Source organism: Dromiciops gliroides, chromosome 2 (genome assembly GCF_019393635.1).
Source record: "Dromiciops gliroides isolate mDroGli1 chromosome 2, mDroGli1.pri, whole genome shotgun sequence".
Lineage (NCBI taxonomy): Eukaryota > Metazoa > Chordata > Mammalia > Microbiotheria > Microbiotheriidae > Dromiciops > Dromiciops gliroides.
Genome location: NC_057862.1, coordinates 690,290,357 through 690,312,582, shown reverse-complemented (window position 1 = coordinate 690,312,582; position 22,226 = coordinate 690,290,357). Strand labels below are relative to the sequence as shown.

Here is a 22,226-nt window from a genome sequence, read left to right as displayed (position 1 = left end):
AGGAGGCTACACCTGGTGACCTCTGCCATCTGTCTCCTGCCAGCTCCCACTCTCTGATCTTGGATCCTGGGACCTGCCCAGGGTAGGGCACAGGGGCTATTGTTTTCCCTATTTTTACAGATGAGGGCACTAAGGCAGGCAGGTCAAGTGGTCACTGAGGTAGTAAGTGTCTGAGGCAGGATTTGAACCCTCGTCTTCCTGACTCCAAGTTCAACACTCTATCCTCCAGTCCACACTGCCTCCCACAGACCTCTCATTCCCAGCACTGAAGGACCCCTTTCACCAAGACAGATAGCGAGCTATTTGTAACTTGGGCGGTGGCCTTCACAGGTGGCTCTGGCCACAAAGCTCGTCCCCTTGCAGCCACCCTGGGCACGAAGTTCCTCCAAGTTTAGCCGGCCTGGCCTTCAGAGGGCCGATGCCAGCCTGACCACCTCGCCCTCTGGGACCACTGCCCGTCATTGCCAGGGTCACTGGCTCTATGGAGATGGATCCCAGGGACGCTCCCATACACAGCTTTGGTTGGGAGTAGACCCTGATTGCTGCTGGAGAGAGATGCGGCCAGGGAGGCCGGGGTCCCTTCCAAGAGAGACAATCAAGGCAAATGTCCTGGGGGGTCACCCCATGCCAGGGCCCTCGGGCAGGTGGGAGGGCATTCCCTAAGCCGAGAAGTGCAGTAGCTAAGGTGTGAGGAGGGACAACATGAGGAACGAGCAGAAGAGCCCAGTCTGACTGTGTGAAAAGCTTGGGGCTACTCTGCCAGGCCAGGCTAAGCAGCTGGGGGCTTTCTCCTCCTGGGAGGTTGGGGAGAGAGGGACCCAGCCAGGCCTGAGGAAGAAGGCAGGCCCAGCGTCCATAGGGAGCTATGGAGGCTTCCTGAGCCAGCATCCGAGCTGTCCTCAGTAGTTGCAGCTGTACAATGGAGGGGATGGACGACAGCCCTGCCTCCTTCGCCGGGATGTCAGGGAGCTCCGGGGAAGCGGTATCAAGACTGATTAAGACCACCGGGGTGTTGGCAGGTACCGCCGTGTGGACTGGTGCAGGCTGGGTCCTGCCGACATTTCTCTTTTTCCTTTTTTTTTCTTTCTTTTTTTTCCCAGTAACAATATTTTATCTAGAAAACCCTAGGACCGTAACTAAAAATTGAAACACCATCTTCAGTCGGGTTGCAAGATACAAGATAAACTCAAAGAAATCATCCTATTTCCTGTCAGTTACCCACAAAACTAAGCAAGAGAGAGAAAATTCCATTTCAAAGAATAGAATCAGACCCTGCGCTTTACAAATATCACTGCGGCATCTGCGGTCGGCGAGCCCTGAGTTCAGATCCTACTTCAGACACTTAACTAGCCATGTAACCCCAGGCGAACCACTTAGTCTGTCTCAGCCTCAGCTGCTTTCTCCACAAGATCAAGGGTGGGATTCTAGGGCCCCTTCTAGGTCTAAATCTACGGGCCTACAAGAGGACAGAGGCTAAGAGTCACAAGGCCATGTTGTCCAGGGTAGAGGTGAAGGGGGATTGCAGAAGAAGGCGACAGAGGGAGGGAAGAGAGACAAAGAAGGCCCCGGGTCCGGGGGATGGGAGGAACAGTCAGCCTTAGACAAGGGAAGATGGCAGGAGAAGGGGGTCAAGGACAAAGAGAGGGCCAAAGACGCAAGGAAAGGGAGCAGAAGGTGCCCGTTCGGAAGGTGTGGGTGGAGGGGCAGCAGTTTGGGGCCACAGCCAAGCACGGCTGGTACCCCACAATGCTCATGGTGATCTGGGGCTCCCCACTCCTCCCTGCGAGGGAGGCAGGCCCATTGTCACCATTTTACATCTGTGACGGCCGAGGACAGCACGGGCTCCTTCAGGCCTTTTCCCGACCCCCTCCAGCACTGAGACTGTGGGGCTGTAGATGAATGACCCAGGGCCCTGTGCTGGGCTCTAGACACACAAAGACAAAACAAAATGCCCATCTTGCCCTCACAGGGACTCCAGTCTATTTGTGTTTTCTGACCATCTGAGGAAGGAGAGACTTTAACAACCAGAGGTGACCAGGGAAGGGCCACCTCAGCTGAGTCTCCAAGAAAGGGCAGGCGGAGGGGAGGTGCATTCTAGGCAGGGACGCAGCCGGGGAAAAGGCATGGAGCGGAGAGAGGGAATAACAACTTTGGTGAACAGCAAATAGGTTAATTGAACTAGAATACGGAGTGAAGGGGAGTGAGCAAAGAGGGGCCAGAACTGGCTGTGAGGGGACTTTTAAGGCATTTGGCCTGGAGACAATAGGGAGCCATTAACACTTCTAGGGCAGGGGAGGAGCCAGGACAGGCCTTCACTTTAGAAAAGCCCAAAGGCAAAGCAAAGAAACCTTAGGGACATGCACACTCCCACAACCACCAGTTCTGAGAGCTACAGCAGACAGAGGTGGATAGAGCACTGGGCCTAGAGTCAAGAAGACCTGAGTTCAAATTTGACCCCAGACACTTCTAGCTGTGTGACCCTGGGCAAGTCACTTCAACTGTATTTACCTCAGTTTCCTTGTCTACAAAATGGGAATAATAAGGCATCTAGCACTCGGGGTTGTTGGGAGGATCCAATGAGACAATACTTGTAAAGCCCTTAGCATGGGCCCGGCCCACAGTAAGTGCTATATAAATAAATGTTAGCTATTATTCTCATTAGATTATTGCTGGTGAAAAGGGCTGGACTTGGAACCAGAGGGCCCAGGTTCAAATCCAGCCTCTATCTTTTCTACTTCCTCTGTGACCCTGAGTTAGTCACTTTCCCTCTTTGGAGCAGGGGGGAAGCTTGAGACGGGGAGACCAGCCAGGAACCTCTTGAAATGGTCCAAGCCTGAGGTGATGAGGGCTCGCACCGGGCTGGGAGCAATGTCGGAGGAGAGGAGGGGGCATAAATCAGGGAGAATCCGAGGCTGCAAGCCTGGAGGCCTGGGAGGCTGGACAGTTACAGGGAAGGAAGGAAAGGGGAAGGGTTTGTCGGGAAAGAGCCACGCAGTTGGAGATGTCTGCTGGTGGTCAGCAGAGGGGTCTGGGCTGGATCGCTTCAGAGTCATTCCATAGAAATTATAATTAATAGGGGAGCTGAGAACATCAACAAGGGAAATCGAGCTCAGGGAGAGAAGATGGCCCAGGACACAGCACTTGGAGGATATTCTCATTATAAGCCATGGGATCTAAATGAAGCTCCAGCAAAGAAGACCAAGGGGGAGCAGGCAGAGAGATAGGAGGAGAATGAGGGGGAGGAGAGGAGACATAGAGGAGACAGAGAGACAGAAAGACAGAGACAGAGACACACAGACAGGCAGAAAGGGGGTGCTGTCCAAGGTCAAGAAGAACGGCTGGAGAAGAGACCAACAGCCGTGGTAGCTTCAGTTGAATGCTGCGATCAGAAGCCAGATTGGAGAGGACAGAAGTGGAGACATCAGTGGTTGAGCACCTTCTCAAGGAGCTGAGCCCAAAAGGGCAGAGGCCCTTGGGACCACGGTCAGTGTGGGGGGGACAAAGTGAGTGAAGCGGGGGGCAGCTAGGTGGTGCAGTGGATAAAGCACCGGCCCTGGATTCAGGAGGACCTGAGTTCAAATCCGGCCCCAGACACTTGACACTTACTAGCTGTGTGACCCTGGGCAAGTCACCTAACCCCCATTGCCTCACCAAAAAAAAAAAAAAAAAAAAAGAAGGAAAGGCCCAACTCCAGAAATAGCTGACAAAAGAAAACCAGGATTGGTGGTGGGACTGAGACCTTCCCTCCCTGAACAGGACAGACATCCAGATGCAGGTGTGCAGGGGCCACCTGCAGGACTGGGGCATAAAGCACTACATGGTAGCTGCACAGTCGCTCCTCCAAGAAATTCTTATTAAGAACCAATTACTGGGGCAGCTAGGGGGCGCAGTAGATAGAGCACCGGCCCTGGAGTCAGGAGGACCTGAGTTCAAATCCAGCCTCAGACACTTGACATTTACTAGCTGTGTGACCCTGGGCAAGTCACTTAACCCCAATTGCCTCACAAAAAAAAAAAAAGAGTCAGTTACTGAAGAGGCAGATCCAGTATAGGCCCCACTTTTTCCTGGTTTACATAAAAAATAAGGCAGAGAGAAAACACTCAGTATTGCTTTTCAGCCTCTAACTCTATTATTTCACCTTTCAGGGACACCTCATCTATCCTGTTGTCCCTGAGAAGCTCACCCTCTGCTGGAAGGATGCAATGTGACAGGTGAGCAAATACATCCCACACAAAAAGGGGGAGGAAATAAAAGGAGAGGGCAGGGTGCGATGGGGAACAGAGAGGCCAGCCCGCACCTGGGCCCAGGCCCTGCCTCTAACCCTGCTGGCTGGCTGACTTTGGAAAAGTTGTTTGCGCATGCTCTCAGGGCCCCCCAAATCTCTACTATCCCAAGGTATAGTGGAGAAGGGAGTCTCTTGTATCCAGGAGATCACTGTCCAAATTGTCTCCCACCCCTGCCCATCAAGGGTAGAGAGTCCAGGAAACGGAGGTGGCATCTGTACTGAACCTTGAATCGAGTTGGGGACTTTAGGAGCTGGAGAGGAAGACAGAGCACTCCGGGTGTGGTCCCAGCTAGTGCAAAGACAAGAGGGAGGAGAGACGGGCAGTGGAGCTCAGGAGCAGAAGGTTGATCAGTCTAACCAATGTTCTCTAGGGGGTACGACGCAAACGCAGCCTGAACAGGCCGGGGGAGCCGAATGTGATGGTGTCCAATGCCAGTGGGAGGAATTCCACCCTTTAACCAAAAGGTCTTAGGGAGCCACAAAAGAGTTCTGAGTGGGGGAATGACTCAGTCAGTCTCGGTGCATGAGATGCCTATTTTGGCAGCTGCATGGAGAATGAAGAGTGTAAGAATCGGGGGGCCCGAGGGGGAGGAGGAGGAGGCTGCACAACAGTCCAGGTGAGAAGGAATAAGGGCCTGCAAAGTGGGGGTGGCCATGTGCATGGAGACAAGGCATGGACAGGAGGCCGGCTGTGAAGCTGGACACACAATGCTTAGCAATTGACTGAATGGAGGCAGGCAGTTATGAGCAAGAGACCAGTCAAGGCTAACGCTGACATCAAGGCCGAGTACCCGGGTAAATGGGAGGACAGCAGTGCCTAAAGAGGAAAGCGGAAGTTGGGGGAAGGAATGTCCACTTTGGGCATGCCGGATTTAAGGTACCTTTGGGGCACCCACATGGAGTCAGCTGGCTGTCAGGTTTGGAGCTTGGGACAGAAACACTTGAGGTATGCAGATAAATGGAGAGAGGAAAAGAGACAGAGATGAGACACAGAAATATAGATAGATGATGGATGGGTAGAAACATGAATGGGTAGATAGAAATACAGACGACTGGTGGATAGGTAGAGAAACAGATGATAGTTGACAAATTATGAAAGAAGAGAGAGAGAATGAGATAGAAACAGACAGAGATATAAAGATAGCTGATGATGGATTGAGATAGATAGATAGATGAAAGAAAGAGAAACAGATGAATGCAGATAGAAACAAAGATGGATAGATATAATTGAAAATATCAATGATGAATAGGTAGAGAGAAATGATAGATGATTGATAGACAGGCAGGCAGGCAGACAGACAGACCAGACAGACAGACAGACAGACAGACAGACAGACAGACAGACAGACAGACAGACAGATAGATAGATAGATAGATAGATAGATAGATAGATAGATAGATAGATAGATAGATAGATAGATAGATAGATAATGAGAGAAGATAGATAATTGAGAGAGAGAATTTGGGCATCATCTGCATAGAAGTCATCAGTGCACCCATAATAAGTTGTGCACTTAAAATAATTAAAACAATAATAACTGTACCAAGAGAGAATACAAAGAGAAGCGAGAAGAGGATCCAGGAGAGAGCATTGGGGACCTCACATAGCTTCCGTTCTGCCTTCTCTAATGCCTTTATGTCCATTGTTTTATTCTATCTGTCTTTATGCCATCTCCCCCACAGCTGTGTCGGCTCTGTAAGATCAGGGATCCCCTTCTGAATTATCCTCTCCATCTAGTATAACCAGTAAGCACCGGACTCTAAATACAGTTGATACTTAATAAAGCCTTAATGTATTATTGGATCGGATCATGTTATGTTATGCTGTGTTGTTTTAGGTTGTCTTGAATTGAGTTGAATTGAATTGAATTGGCTAAACTGAGCATTTCCTCATTAGGGTCTCTGCGGATCCATTCTCAGAAGCTGCTCAAAATAGTGGCAATGGATAAGGTGTGATTCCAGACAGTCTCTGGAAAGCTCAAGGACCAACAAAATACACGTCTCTCTGGATGAATGTAGACCCCACTGTGGTCTTCAACTTCTTTAGGTCCTTAAAGGCTGGGGCGAGGAGGGGAGCAATATTATGGCTGGTTTTAATTCATTCTATAAAGGAAATGCTAGATTTCTGTTAAAGGTCAGTAAAAATGAGAATGTCATTTTGCCCATCTCAGTGAACAGCCCTGCCCCTCCCTGTAGACCTGCAGTGAAGACCTCTAGCTTTGGATAAAAGGGGGTGTAGCCCAAAGTTCAGGAGGAGAGAGTGAGGGAGCCAAGAGTGGACCAAGGAGTCTCTTCCTCACAGATGTCAGAACATAGAGAATATCAGAGCAGAGGGGCCCCTAGAACAGAGAACGACAGCTAGAACATAGAACACAGACTGTTAGAGCCAGACCATGTCCTATTCAAGTCCAACCAACATTTATTAAGAACCTGCTGGATGCCTATCACAAAGACAAAGAGAACACACGCCTGCCCTCCAGGTTACAATCTATGGGGGTGATAGATTTCTTTCAGTTCCTTCATTTTACATAGGAGGAAACTGAGGCACAGAAAGGGGAAGCCCACACACTCAAGCTGGCTCCTGGGGGCCCCAGTCTCTCGGCTCTCTGCCCTGCTGGCCTCCTGGCACCCCAGACCCTTTCCATTCCCTTAGTCTGAGGGATTTGTTCCCAGAGAACAAAGCCCACAGAAGGCGCATCGCAGATGTTCATTGATTGACTGACTGAGAGCAGCCTGAGAAGGCCTAAGCAAGCCCTGGGCAGGATCCCTTTTTGCTGCCTTTTACCTTTTTTCTCAGAAGAAAGCCTCGTGTGCCCCATGACGTGTGCCCCGAGTACATGCTCTCTGACCTAGTGGCAGGTGCCCGATGGTTCCGCAGCCTCAGCCGTCGATGCCAGTGCCGAGGACTCTCCCCGCCCCGATGTTGTCTCTGCTCTCGCATTGTCCACCCTGATCGGCACGGCAGGCTACCAAGAAGCAGCTGCTACTGGGATAGGCATGGCTCCCTCTCTTTCCCTCCGGTTCCTTCCTTTCTCCTCCCGCTCTGTTCTTTCCCCTTATTGCACCAATTCTTCCTCCTCCCATTTTTCCTCCTTCTCCATCTTCCTTTGGCCCTCTCTTCCCCTCTACAGGGACCCTAGGAAATGGATGCATTATTGCCTGGCAGGATTGTGACATCAGCACCTCAGAGGGGCCAGATGAGGAGAGGAAGACAAGAAAGGATGATTGGGGGGCTGGGATTGGGGGGCTGGGAAGGGGGAGAAGAGCCTGCTCAGAGAGAGGAGATGGGATCCCATGGGTGCTCTTCATCCAGGGGCCATTTTTTTTTTAGTGAGGCAATTGGGGTTAAGTGACTTGCCCAGGGTCACACAGCTAGTAAGTGTTAAGTGTCTGAGGCCAGATTTGAACTCAGGTACTCCTGACTACAGGGCCGGTGCTCTATCCACTGCGCCACCTAGCTGCCCCTGGGGGCCATTTTTTTAAAAGGTATTTCAGTATACTGTAATTACGTTGTGAATCGTAAATACTGTAATTTATTTTGTAATCCTCTGCATTTTATTTTACCCATTTAAAAAACATTCTTCTGAGAAGTGGTACAGAGGCTTCTCTAGATGACATGCCCAAGGGATTCATGGCAACAAAAATATTAAGAACCCTTAGCCTGCAGAGGAAGAGGCAGCTCTGGCCTTGGGTCCAAATGCCAGTATGCTTATCATTTTCAGTCACTTCTTTCCGAACCTTTGAATAAGCATTTATTAGGTGCCTACTACGTGCCAGACACTGTGCTAAGCACAGATATTGTAATAGAATAATTATCTAATTTATTATCTAATAATTATCTAACACAAGTATTTTTCTTATTTGATCCTCACAATAGCCCTCAAAGGTAGGTGTTATTATTAATCCCAATTTACCATTCAGGAAACTGAGGCGAACAGAGATTAAGTGACTTGCTCAGGGTCACACAGCTAGTAGGTGTCAGAGGCTGAATTTGAACTGAGGTCTTCCTGACTCCAGGCTCAGAACTCCATCCCGTTATTGTTGTTGCTGCTGCTGTGTTGTCATTTTTTTTTTCAGCTGTATCTGACTCTCTGTGACCCCATTTGGGGTTTTCTTGGCAGAAAGACTAGAGTGGTTTGCCATTTCCTTCTCCAGCTCATTTTACACATAAGGAAAACAAGGCAAGCAGGATTGAGTGACTTGCAATAGCATTTATATTGTGCTTAGCGGTTGACAAAGGGTTTAACAAATATTTTCCTTTTAATCTCACAATAATCCTGGGAGGAATGTGCTTTGATTATTCCCATTTCCTCATCTATAAAATGAATCCTATTCAATGACTAAACATCCGTCCGCAAACCATAGTTAGATGGTGAGAGGGTGTGGAAGACAACATTGCTCATAAGGATCCTGAAATGTCTTCATTCCCCACCCAGCTGTGGAGAGGAGATATTCAAACCTCCCATTGCCTAAAGGACACACGGCCAGAATTTTTATCTAGTGCTTATCTATACGGCATCTTATTTAATTCTCCCAACAACCCTAGGAGGTAGAGGCTGTTACAATCCTCTCTTTACAGATAAGGAAACTGAGGCTGAGAGAGATTCAGGGACTAGCCCAGAGCCCTGCCATTCAAAGAGGGGTGGAGGTGAGGGATAAGCCCATGTGAAAGCAATACACAGATATATTGATATGTGAGCTCCCTATATTCTTACTGTTATTATCTAATCCAATCTGGACATGAAGAAGGAGCCACACTGCACTGGAAAGTTCAGACTTTGGCATCAAAGCACCTGGGTGAGTTTAAGTCCCACCCCCGGCGTCACTCACTACCCGTGTGATCTTGGGCAAATCATTCACCCTGCCTGGACCTCAGTTTCTTGATCTGTGAAATGAGGGGGGTGGACTAGCTGGTCACTAAAGTGCCAAGACCAATGATTTTATGATGCCCACACCCAGTAAGTGAGAGGACAGTCAGCCATCCTGCTCTTTGTGGACCTTCTGACCCCATGGGGTGCTCACTGCCCCAGGTCACAGGACCAGCCCTGGACCATTTCTAGTGTTTGTCCCTGGAGCCACCCACACAGGGAAACATTCTGTTATGCCAAAGGAGGGATTAGAACGTCTGTCTGGGTGCCTCGCCAAACAAACGAGAGATTCAAAACACCAGTGAAGGGCAGATGAAAGTCACCCTCCCGGATGACCAGAAAATACTGTGGCCTGAGACACAGCAGGAGAAGAAAATGTTTTAGCCGCAAGAACCAGCGTGTGTTAAGTTACTTAATATAAGTGTGTGTTAAGCAGAGCGAGCCACAGTGGTACAAGTGAGGGAAGAGCCAATGGAGCAGCTTCTGTTGGGGGGAGGGGGCAGTGGAGAAAGCTCTCATGTCCACTCAACATCTGGCTTTCCCTTCACGTTAGGACACGAACAGCCAAGTTTACGACGGTAGTCCACCCATGGAACGATTTCTTAAGGTATGACCCACATTCTGAGTTCATTTGCAGCACGCCAGAACCCTGAGAAGGCCTCGAGACCCCAGCTGGCAAAGCCAGAGAGTCACACTTCCTAACCATCTGTAAAGCCACCGACCAACCAGGAAGCGTATGGGAAAGGGAGGACTCTGCTGGACCCTCTTTCCTCCATCTTTGCACCCATTTTGGAGTCTTGATGGAGAGCTCACAAGGTTATAGGTGCAATCAATTTATCTACATGAAGTGTTTCCTAAGCCCCAAGGGCTAGTATTATGGATATAGATGTTGATATAAACATACATGTTATCTTCTAGGCACCTAGACCGGAATCTCCTTGAGGGCAGGGATATTTTTCCTTCTGCCTGTCTCCTCAGTCCCTGGCACAGAGTAGATGCTTAATGAATGCTTGTTGATTGACACTGATTGATGGAGAATCAATTGCAGATTGGATCATGGCTCCCCAAGCCTCCACGGTGACCTAGTTTGCTCCCTCCATTTTACAGAGGAGGAAACTGAGGCCCACCAAAGAGATGGCTTACCCAAACTCACCCAGGCAGCCAACAGCAGCACCAGGCTGCACCTCCAGGATCCCCCAAAGCCAGTGCTCTCTCCACTGTCCCGGCTGGGAGCTGCAGCACTCACATGGGAGTCACTGGAAAATCATTCTAGATGTAATTCTCTTCCACTTAGAGGTCTGGACCCATCTAGAAAATTGTATTTGATTCTGTATACCTCGTACCTCCTCACCACCATGTCCTCTTTGATGCAGGGACACCGGGCTCCGTGGGCTTCCTCCCACAAGACCCTCCATCGCCCGCCTCCATGCATTTTCCCTGGCCGTCCCCCATGCCTGGAATGCCCCCGCTCCTCATGTCCACCTCCTAACTTCTGGGGCTTCCTGCAAGTGCCATCTCCAGTGCCCCCTGTTCCCCCATCCCCCCTCCCTCTGAGATGGCCTCCCATCTGTCCTGTCTATGGCTTCTTTGTCACAGTGGTCAGTATGTTGTTTCCCCAACTGGGCTGTCAACTCCTCGAGAGCAGGGACTGTCTTTTACCTCTCTTTGTATCTCCAGGTCTTAGCCCAGTGACTGGTACATAGTTGGTGCTTAATAAATGCTTATTGACTGGCTGACTCAGAATCATCTACAAATCATGCCCTGTGAGGGTCCATTGGACAATCTGGGTATATGAAGCCTAGAGAAAAGCAAACTGAGGGAGCCTGACAGCCATCTTCAAATAATCAAAGAGCTTTCATTAAATCATCAGTACCAGGAAAAGAAACACAGACAGCCTTTCAAATAAATCAACAAGAGAAATACCAGTCACGAGCAATTATTAAGCACCTACCACATACATCACTCTGAAGCTTGCAAAGCCCTTTATCTCTATTATGTCATTTAAGCCTCACAACAACCCTTTGAAGTGGGTCCTGCAGATTGAGAAACTGAGGATCGGAGAGGTTAAGGGGTTTGTGCAAGTGAAGCAGCCACCAAGTATCTGAGGCAGAATCAGACCCCAGCTCTTGCGTCTAAATCCAAGCCCCCTTCTCTTCTTTGTACATGAGCCTCGAAGCAAAGAGACTGAAGCCCTTTGGTACCAAGTCTGTGGAGTGAGAACTCCCCCTCCCCTTCAGTGGTCAGAAGTCACGGGGAAGGCGTTGGGAGGGAAGATCATTGGACGGGAGTTTAGGAGGCCCCACTGAAAGGGAGAGGTCACCATAATCCATACATCCCTTTGCCAGTGGAGACAAATCCTAGGAAGGTCCCATGAAATGAGCCTTGAATGATGAGACGGGAATCAGCTCTTCTTGTATCCAGTAGAAAGAGGTCCTCCTGAGCAGTCAGGGCATAGTCATAGCTCAGGGAATGACCAGCATGGTCCTTCCTCCCTGCAGCCCTGCGGGCTAAGAGGCCAGAATGAGGAGGTCCCACTCCAGGGTCAGAGAGGTTGGGATCGCCCACCATTTATACAGCCGTCATGCAGGGACCGAACTCTGCTCTCCTGCCCTGATACATCTGGGATGATCCCAGCTTTGTGGTCTTTGGCAAGCTGAATCTCACGGGCCCTTCTCTGGACCTCAGTTTCCCCATCTGTAACAAGACACCGGTCAACCAGATGACCTCCAAGCCACTCCCCAGCCCTAAGCAAAGCTGCAATCTCTTGAGTCCACTCAGTGGGTTCCCTCTGTAAGCGAGTAGAGCAACATGGAAGTCGTGGGCCATCGCAAGACCCCTGGCTGGCTGTGACACCTCAGCTTTCTCTTCTGGACCTGGGTCAGGTGCCTCCTGGCTCTGAATTGATGATCCTTTGACGTCCTTGACTCTGAAACAATAAGCTCTTGTGAGCTGGCCCCAAGTCACAAACTGGCTCATGGCGAGGCCAAGGGGAAACCCATCCTGGGTTTTTTGTCCTCTTCTGTTGGCAAACAAAAGGCCTTTCAGTGACCGATAGCAAGAACCCGTGTTAGATCTGAGAGTCCTTTGTGAGTTACAAAGTCCTTTTCTCACAACAACCTTGTGAGGTGAACTTTGTCCCTATCATACAGATGAGGAAACTGAGACTTGGTGAGGAAGGGTCACAGTCAAAACCGAACCCCAGCCTTTTGGTTCCAATTCACCACCCTTTTGTTCTGCCAGGCTGCCTGGCCCAGTTCTCCTAGTCAATCAAACAATCAACATGCATTTAGTATGTGTCTACTGTATGCCGTGGGCTAGGCGTTAAGGACAAAAATGTAAAGAATCAAACATCCTACTCTCAGGGAACTTACATTTTAATGGGGAGGGGGAGGATAGACTAGATCTTAAATATTAGGTATAAATGCATGCATGCATCAGATCAATATGAAGAGAATAAATACAAGATAATTAGGCAGGCAAGACCCCGGGGAGGCGGGAAGAAGAGGACAGGAGATAAAAGGCTGCATGTAGAAATCGAATGAGAAATGTTAGCAAGGCAAAGGGGGATTATAGCAAACCATGATTATCGGTCAAAGATCACCTCTAACGTGCTGGTTGCAGGCTATCCAAGAATGCCGGATTGCGGATCTCTTCAACTTCACTTGACCTTTCTCCAACCCCAGCCAGAGCAGCTGGTTTCCAAGTTATTGGCTTCTCAATTGTGAAACCTTAAAGAGGCGCACACCAGCCTCTATGGGACTTTCTTTTTTAAAAATGATTCTAACTAGGAGCCCAAGGAGGACTGATCTCGGTGGTTTATGTCCTTCCCATGAGCTGACCCGTCCACTCATTGGCATGGGATAGAACATGGAAGCTGACTCCCACTGCTGCCTTCCACTTCATCTTAAGTTGCCCTATGGGACTGTAGGCTTTAAAATCTACATTCCTTCCACAAAAGAGAGAAACCCTGAATAAAGGAATATATAAGAAAGACTTCTTCAGGTAAGGAGTAGTTTCCATCAACATTTAAAGAGAAGTGGCTACTCCTTTCTGATAAGAGAAAGCCATGCACTGTCTGATATGCAAAAGGTAAGGAGGATCTCATAGATTAAAATTTCACCGGGTAGGCCAGCCCACATCAAGTTTGAAATCTTAACCGGGCAAAAAGAACAATTCTGATGAGATAGAAAAAAAGAGGGAAGTTGCTAAGACCCCTGTGACTATATGGTGAACTCATTGGCCCATTTAGATTTGCAAAAGATTAAAGGGTGGGTCCAAAAGTGTGGGAGGCACTCAAAAACTAGCATAGAAGATCCAAATGTGTGAGTCAGTCAATTAACAAGCATTTATTAGTCACTTGCTGAATGCCAAACACTGTGCTAAGTGCTGGGGACACAAGAAAGCTAAAATCACAGTCCCTGCAGCTAAGGACAATGGAAAGAAAGCAGGCCCTGATTTTTTGACCCTCTTGTGCAGAATATCAAGCATGGAATTCAAGTCAGGAGGGTTTCTCTGGGGACAGGGAATTTCTATATGTTATGGGGAAATGGATGAGGGTTTGGGGAGGGGTCTTCAGGAATTCCTCTTTAAAGAACGACACCCTCTTGCACACAAATCGAACTGTAATAAAATAATATTTTATTTAGGTGCTAGGGAAAAGAAACCAGGAGAGACCTTAGACTTCTTTTCATGGGGAGAAGGCAGGGCACAGAGCGTGGCTCTGAGATACCAATCTCCTCCAGTAGGAGACAAGCAGATACTGTTACAGAGGACCAATGGGGGTCCGATGGGGCAATCATCTGACTGTGGAAGTTCCCTGATTGGGTGGTGGGTTGGAAGCAGTCTGGTGAGGGGCGGTTGTTCTGTCCCCTCACACTCCTTTGGTCTAATAGGGTCATCTCCTCAAGGGGTGGGGGAGACTGGAATGAAGGGTGGTGGTCCTGGAGTTACTTCAGTCCAGATCAGGTGCCACTTATTTCTTTAGGTGGGTCTGATCTTTGGTTTGGTTTCTCAAGAAAGTTCCTTGATTTCCCCCAGAAAACTTCTGAGGTTCCCGGGCCTGTAACATACAGATCCTTGGTTTTCCTCTCCAAGCTACCCTGCATACTTCCTCTGTCCTCCTGCCCCTAGAGGCCCTACTCCAGGCCACAGGAAGCACTCTCCACCCCTGCTGCTTCTCCTCAGATGAGATGGCTCCTTTCAGAAACTCCATCTGAGGAGGAGGCCCGGGTCCGCCACGCCTTTATTCTTCTACAAGCTACACTCAAGACTCTATCAGGACCTATCCCATGGCACCATCATCTGGGGCCCAACCCCTTTCAACTTCTTTTTATATGTAGTCTTCTCCCATTAAAATGTAAGCTCCTGGGGCAGCTAGGTGACGCAGTAGATAGAGCAGTAGATAGAGAATCCGACCTCACAGGCTTGACACTTGCTAGCTGTGTGACCCTGGGCAAGTCACTTAACCCTCATTGCCCCACAAAAAAAAGAGGAAAAAAATGTAAGCTCCTTCAGAGCAGGGACTGTCTTTTTCTCTGCTTGTATTTGTATTCCCAGCAAACTAAACTTAGCCTAGAACATAGGAGGTGCTTTAAAAATGCTTGTCAACGAGTTGATTGATTGCATCAAGCCATGGAACATGACAGAAGAGATACATGATCACTCAAGAGTTTGTTCTAATCATCCGCACAGGAAAAACCAAGTGGATGAAAAACAACCCAAATTTTAGCATGTTGTAAAATACACAAACCACCTAAGAGAGACATGGGAGACTACACAGCTCCTTTCATACCCCTCTGTCCAAAGTCTGCCTGAACCAAAGGTCCAGCAGGTTCCTATCAATGTTCTACCAGTGTTGTATGGCTGTGAGTCATGGCCTCTGAAGAATGACAGATGAGTGTCATCCACTAGGCAATGGTGAGTATGCAGACAAGGTGGGCATGAGCAGACTACAGCATAAAACCCGTAAGAAACTATGAAGAATCAGAATCGAGTATGTCATCAAACATGTGATTGAAAGATAGGCTGGGGGGCAGCTAGGTGGTGCAGTGGATAAAACACTGGCCCTGGATTCAGGAGGACCTGAGTTCAAATCTGGCCTCAGACACTTGACACTTACTAGCTGTGTGACCCTGGGCAAGTCACTTAACTCTCATTGCCCCACCCAAAAAAAAGAAAGAAAGAAAGACAGGTTGGCCATGTGACTGATGAGCAACCCATGGGTACCACTGTTGGCCCTAGAAAGTCAAGAGAAAACCCCCATCCTAGGAGGACATTCAAGGGCTACCCAGCATGAATCATCATCTCCATCCATCACCAGAGAGCATCCATGAGATCACAAACACATTGCAGCATTTCTCTGCTGAGGAAAAGGATCATGGGTCTGAGAAGGACAGAATTATAGTCACAAGATAAGAAATAACAAAGCATCAAATTAGATGACACAACAGATAGAACATCAAGCCTGGAGTTAGGAAGATTTGAGTTCAAATGTGACCTCAGATACTCATTAAGCTGTGTGACCCTGGGCAAGTCACTTGACCCCATTTGCCTCAGTTCCCTCATCTGTAAAATGAGCTGGAGAAGAAAATGTCAAACCACTCCAGGATCTCTCCCAAAATAAATAAATAAATAAAACCCCAATAGGTCAGGAAAAGTCAGACACAGAAAAAAATCACACCTCCAACAGCAAAAATTATCCTTGATGAATTCAAATGAGCCAGCTCATGAGCACTTTGCCTTGTCTCCACAGGCAACAGAAGGGCTCAGGATCATTGGTTTGGAGCTGACTGAGACACTGGGGTGCGTCTGACCCAATCCTTTCATTTTACACATGAAGAAACCAAGGCCTAAGGGAGAGGAAAAGATTTGCCCAAGATTTTACAAGCAGTGATTGAGCTGAGCCAAGAACCCAGGTCCTCTGGTCAGAAATCCAGACTTCTTGCTCCTGGGTGGGTCTCCCGAGGGAGGAGGTGTCCTCTCTCCATCACCAAACCAATCCTGCGCACAGTCAGTCAGCAGGACTGCAAACAGTCTTGTCTCCCCCAGGAACAGAAGCCACACTCCCTTCTTGGTGCATACGGATGTGAAATGCTTCCCTTGTGTGGTTCTGTAATAACTAGTCCCAGGCTTCAGCTACTTCCCTTACTTTACATTCATTTGATCATTCATTCACTCAAAAAATATGTATTAAGCCCCTAATACACATAAGGAACCATGTTGGGTGCTGGCAAAGCCAAGAAAAAATGAAACCATCCCTTCCCTCAAGGGCTTTCCCTTCTCCTGAGGGGCACGAGATGTAAGTCAGTCTGGAACATAAGCAAAGCAGATACGACCCCCTTTCTGGTGATGGGGTCTTAAGAGCACCAAGGTCTCCCACTCCCCTCTCCCTCAATCTCTGTCTCTTCTTAGCTCTCACCATTCCCTCCCTCTTACTTCCATGGCTCTGCTGGGTTCCCCCAGTTTCCATAGTAACAGGCTTAAGGGACTCCCCAGGAATCCTGGAGCCATTTCTTAGACCACCCACAAGTCGGAGGGGAAAGCAGCCCCAAGGAGCCAGGCATCGCTGACTCACACCCAGAACACTCTTTGTCTCCTGCTTATTCTTGAACCATAAAGTGGACACTTACGTCTCTGCATCGACTCTCTCTCCTCTAGTCCAAGGACACCTCAGCCTCACACCTCTCCCAACTGCCACCAACAGCTCCCATGGGCCAGGGTTCCTGGCCCCTGATTGGGCCAAGGAGGACAGAATCTCTTCTGTGACTCTGGGTAGGGTGATACCTGCTCTAAAGACACCAATTGATCACCACCAAGCCTAGACGTGATTCGAGGGAAACGGCTCTCTCCCCAGGGGCCTCCTTTCCATCCATAGGTCAGAGGGTTATGGGCTCATGGGATCCTTGATGCAGGGCTAGAAGGGACCCAAGGGAGAGATGACTGACTTGACCCAAGTCACACTCCTGAATCTGACCCCAAATCTAGCCGTCTTTCCTCTGAGTCACAGTCATTACCTACCTCTTTCCTTCTCATCCAGCCAATGATAAGAGCATCCTCCCCATTTTCTCCCCATTACAGTCTCTGCTGGACACCACCACCAGACTGCGGTTTCTTAAATAAGGCTTTTGTTAAGAGCCATAACTTTCAGTTTGTGTCTCCCTCCGGAACAAGGGCCACAAACTAAGCTTAGAATGGTTCAAAGGCCACAGGCATTTGAAGAGAAAAGGGTGATGGGCAGAGGAGCAAGACGGAGCAACAGTCCAGCCCCGCCACCGGAAGCTTCTAGTTTAACAAATGTCATTGATAATTAGTGTGTTAAGTTCTGTTCTTTCTCTAAGGACCAGCAACATTAAGTGTCTAAATTCAACCCTTTGGAGCAAAGCCCACCTTTGCTGTCCCTTGGCCAAGTCCCACCTTTGCTGAGGCCCTTCCCTCCTCTCATGGTGATCACAGCCAAATACAACTTGTTAAATTGTCTAAAAGATTCATCAGACTCCCTCCCACTCCCAACCCCAACACACACACACACACACACACACACACACACACACAATCACAGGCAATCCTCCACTCTGTTTGGAGACCTCCAGTGAGGCAGAGCCAACTACCTCCTCAAGCAGACACTCCCTCTTTTCTTTTTTTTTCTTTTTTTTTTTTTTAGTGAGGCAATTGGGGTTAAGTGACTTGCCCAGGTTCACACAGCTAGTAAATGTTAAGTGTCTGAGGCCGGATTTGAACTCAGGTACTCCTGACTCCAGGGCCGGTGCTCTATCCACTGAGCCACCTAGCTGCCCCGTCACATTTCTTTAAACTAGTATTATTGCCTAGGATCCAAAGGGACAGTTGAAGGAATTCTTAAATTTGTGGCCAGAAAAAGAAAACTCTGGTGGGAGGTGGAGTAATCATAACTGCCTTCAAATAACTGAAGGGATACCCCAGGGAAAAGGAATCGATTTATTCTGCCCAGCCCCAGAGGCCCAAACAAGAAGTCTGGGTAAAAGCCGCTTTGGGATCGATGCAAGGAGACCCGCTCTCATTCTAATTAGAAAGTGCTTAGCATGGTGCCTGGCACTGGTAGAGGCTCATAATGGTTTGTTGAATTGACTTCATCAGAGCTGTCCCAAAAAAGGGATGGGCGGCCTCAGGAGGAAGTAGGTCACCCTTCATTGGGGGCATTGGAGCAGAGGTTCCACCACCATCTCGGATGGATCTTGCTCAAATAAAGGTTGACCTGGATGCTCTCTGGGGTCCTTCTGGGTTTGTTGGCTTGGCTTTCCCTGGGTTCAAAGAATTACATTCAGAATATGTGTCCAAAATGAAAAGATTTTGGCCAAGTGATAAAGAACTGGTAAGCAAACAAAGAAAGAACACGGTTAAAATTAGATTTACTCTTTCTTCTGATCATTCCAACAACCAGCCAGGACTCCTGAGGATCAATGATAAAGAATGCTAACCAACCTCTGCCAGAGATGGTGGTCTAAATATGCAGAAAGAGACACATTTTCCATCGTGACCAGTGTGACAATTTGTTTTGCTTGACAGTGCATATTTAATTTTTTCTGGGGGAACGGCAGGTAGTTAGGGGTACATGAGAGACAGAGGAAATAAATGCTTGTTCCTTGGAATCAAAAAAGATTTGCTATTCTTAAAACTACTCACATTAAGGTTAGAAGTCCATACATTTCGGATCCATCCAGGGTCCTTCATCATCGGAATCTAAAAATGAAATTCAAAAAGAAGAAACTGAGTCACAGAAGTGATTTTACCATTTTTCCTCCAGCTGCCTCAGTGGAACTAAAATGTCTGTTAATATTTATATTCCAAATTTCTGAGATCAGAAGATCCAGGGTTCTCAGTAAGAAATGCTGGAGTGTTGACCTCACAGCAAGTCTAATTTTATTGCCAAATATGTGAGGTTCCAGGTCACCCCTGCAAAGAGACCCAGACAGTCCTGATGTCCAGGTTCTTCAGTCTTAAATACACCCATTCTGAGGAAGGGGAAAGAGCCATCCCTAGTCCAAAAGTCAAGGAACCTTGTCCCCAGCCCTGGCCCTGACTAGCTGGGGGGTCAGCTCCTCTACCTCTCAGGGTCTCAGATCCCTAATCTGCAAAGTGCTGGAGTCTGAGGGGTCTGTCAGATGTGACATCATATATTCTAAGGATAACACACCTTGACACAGCTCTTGTATTCTGTATTCTAAGTTATAAAGTTTCTTTATGATATTCTCTGGTCTAAGGGGACTTCCAGTTCTGATAATCTTATGTTCGAAGGTCCCTCTGAGCTCCAGTATTCTGTGTTCTAAAATCAACGTCGTTGTTCCCTGTTCTAAGTTCTTTTCCAGCTCCTGCGTTCTGTGTTCTGTGTTCTAGGTCACTCATAATATTAACATTCTGTGTTCTAAGGTCAGCTCTGATATTCTTCATTCTAAGGTTCCCTATAGCTCCTGCATTCTGTGTTCTATGCTAAGGTTACTCTTAGCACTGACATTCTATGTTCTAAGTCAGCTCTAATGTTTCCTGTTCTGAGGTTCTTTGCAGTTCCTGCATTCCATGCTCTACATTCTAAGGTTCCGCCTCCTGTTGACATTCTGTGTTCTAAGGTCTCTTCCAGCTCCTGCATTCTGCATCCTGTGTTTGTTTTAAAGTTGCTCTTTGCACTAACATTCTACATTCTAAGTTTGACTGATATTCCCGAGTCCTCTGATTCAAAGCCAATGCTCTTTACCCTGGATCCTGCCACCACCCCGCCCTCCCCACCCCAAGCTAGACAAGCATCAAAAACCAGGCCAGAGGGGCAGCTAGGTGGCACAGTGGATAAAGCACTGGCCCTGGATTCAGAAGGACCTGAGTTCAAATCTGACCTCAGACACTTGACACTTACTATCTGTGTGACCCTGGGCAAGTCATTTAACCCTCATTGCCCCACAAAAGCAAACAAACAAAACAAACAAACAAAAAACAGCCCAGGAACAGACTGTGTTGTGTGGCTGTTATCAAGGAGCCTGGCTGAGCATCCAAAGGCTTGTCACCAGACACTTAGCCACCCAGGATGAGCTTTTAAGGATTCCTAGCAACTCATAAAGAATTTTTTTTTACTAGGTCATAAGGAACTGAGCCTCTATATCAGTGGAGGGAATGTCACCAACACTAAATATAGACTAAAGACCTAAATATAGACTGTGGAACACTAAGGGCACAGAAGTTATTGAAATGTGGAGGCAGATTTGCCTTGAAGCTGCAGTCGGAGAAAAGGGTGGGATCCCAGAACGTCCCTGACCAGGTTCTCACTTGGGATCTGAGGACCTTGTGACACGTGTCACCGCAGCCGCCCAAGAACTGCCCTCCCTGCTCTGAAGGCTTCCCCTGGGAGGAGTGGGCCCTCTTAGACGCTGCCACAAAGCCTCAGGGGTCTGACCATCCCGAGCCAGCAGGAGGACGTGGGTCCTGCATTAACTAAAAAGGAGAGAGCTTCTGGATGCTTCTTACATCAACTCTCCAGAATGTTTGGCAACTCCTCCTCTGAGAGCCTGGAGGAGGGGACGCCCTTCTCCCAGCTCAGTGTCCCCCAGTTACCATTTCTACACATCATGTCAGCCGGAGCTAGAGTTGGAGGGGGCCTAATGAGATGAGGTCAAGCCTGGCCTCTCTTGCCCCAGAAGCCTTCCTTGAGCATATCTGGGGATGCATTTATTCAGGCGTGGAGGCAGCCTCCAGGAGTTTGAGATCCCCAAGGGCTCTCAGCCAGAGCTCACTAGTCACAAGAGGATTTCCTACATGGTAAAAGAGGATGAGCCCAAGCCCTGGCCCGCCTTGTCAGAAGGCACAGATCTGCAATGAGATGTTTGGACAGTATGCAATGCAGCTGAAATGGAAAAGGTTTAACCAGCAGTCTCATCAAATCCTTCGTGTTTTGGGTTTTTTGTTTTTTGTTTTTGAGTGGCAGTGGGGGTTAAGTGACTTGCCCAGGGTCACACAGCTAGTAAGTGTCAAGTGTCTGAGGTAGAATTTGAACTCAGGTCCTCCTGAATCCAGGGCTGGTGCTTGATCCACTGCGCCACCTAGCTGCCCCTCAATGTTTTATAATTATTGTTTGCCATGTCCTAGAAGGTCAAGCCATTAAAACACAAAGGATGGGGGCAGCTAGATGGTGCAGTGGATAAAGCACCGGCCCTGAATTCAGGAGGACCTGAGTTCAAATCTGACCTCAGACACTTACTAGCTGTGTGACCCTGGGCAAGTCACTTAGCCCTCATTGTCCCACACAAAAACAATCAAACAAACAACATTGAATACTGCTTTAGATTTGGGTGTCGATGAGTAGAAAATGTGGGTCTCTGTGTGTTCAGCAGCAATTCTAGGTGAAGGAAATCACTGGCTTCTCAATACCATACCATGGATGTCTTTTATCCCAACACTTTTGGGAGATGCTTGGTGTGAGCGTAACCTGTGACTTAATTAATCTCCTCCCACTCTGAATCTCCAGGGTGGAAGTATAAGTAAATATATCATCAAGCGTCAGTTGAGTCCCTACTATGCGCCAGGAATTTCTAAGTGGTAGAGATGCAAATAAAAAAAAATATATTAAATTAAATTAAATAATCCCTGCTCTCAAAGAGTGAGAGACAATAGAGCCCAGCCTGCCTCTCTCTCTCTCTCTCTCTCTCTCTCTCTCTCTCTCTCTCTCTCTCTCCTCTCTCTCCTCTCTCTCCTCTCTCTCTCTCCTCTTTCTCCTCTCTCTCCTCTCTCTCTAGAAGTCACAAACCCAGAGCTGTGAGGGTCCTTTGAGTGGCAAGAAAGAGAACACAGTGTGCCAGCAGCCCCTTAGCTCAGCTGCAGTTCTTTGAGAGGAAAATTGTATTTTGCAACATTTCTCAAGATGGGCACTGTTGTTGCTATTTCAGTCCCTTGTGAAATATTTGGTTATGTTGCAATAAAATCAGGGATCGAGGGTACAGATGTTCTGGGCCATCACTCAAATTCTTTAGGGCACACAAAAAAAAAGTCACGTTCCCCAACCACCCTCTGGGAGGACAATAGCTAGATTGAGCTGCTTTTCACGAGGCGCTCCAGGCTTG

The 22,226-nt window shown here is 48.3% G+C and overlaps 1 protein-coding gene across 2 annotated transcripts in view; it reads right to left on the bottom strand.

Annotated features, from left to right (window-relative positions):
* The window catches only part of LPIN1 (lipin 1), a 132,870-nt gene that overhangs the window by 73,704 nt on the left and 36,940 nt on the right, over positions 1-22,226 (bottom strand). For both annotated transcript variants that reach the window (XM_043985966.1, XM_043985967.1), the window contains exon 2: positions 18,811-18,867. In XM_043985966.1, coding sequence (XP_043841901.1) covers positions 18,811-18,867 — 57 coding nt within the window. The remainder of the gene's footprint in view (positions 1-18,810; positions 18,868-22,226) is intronic.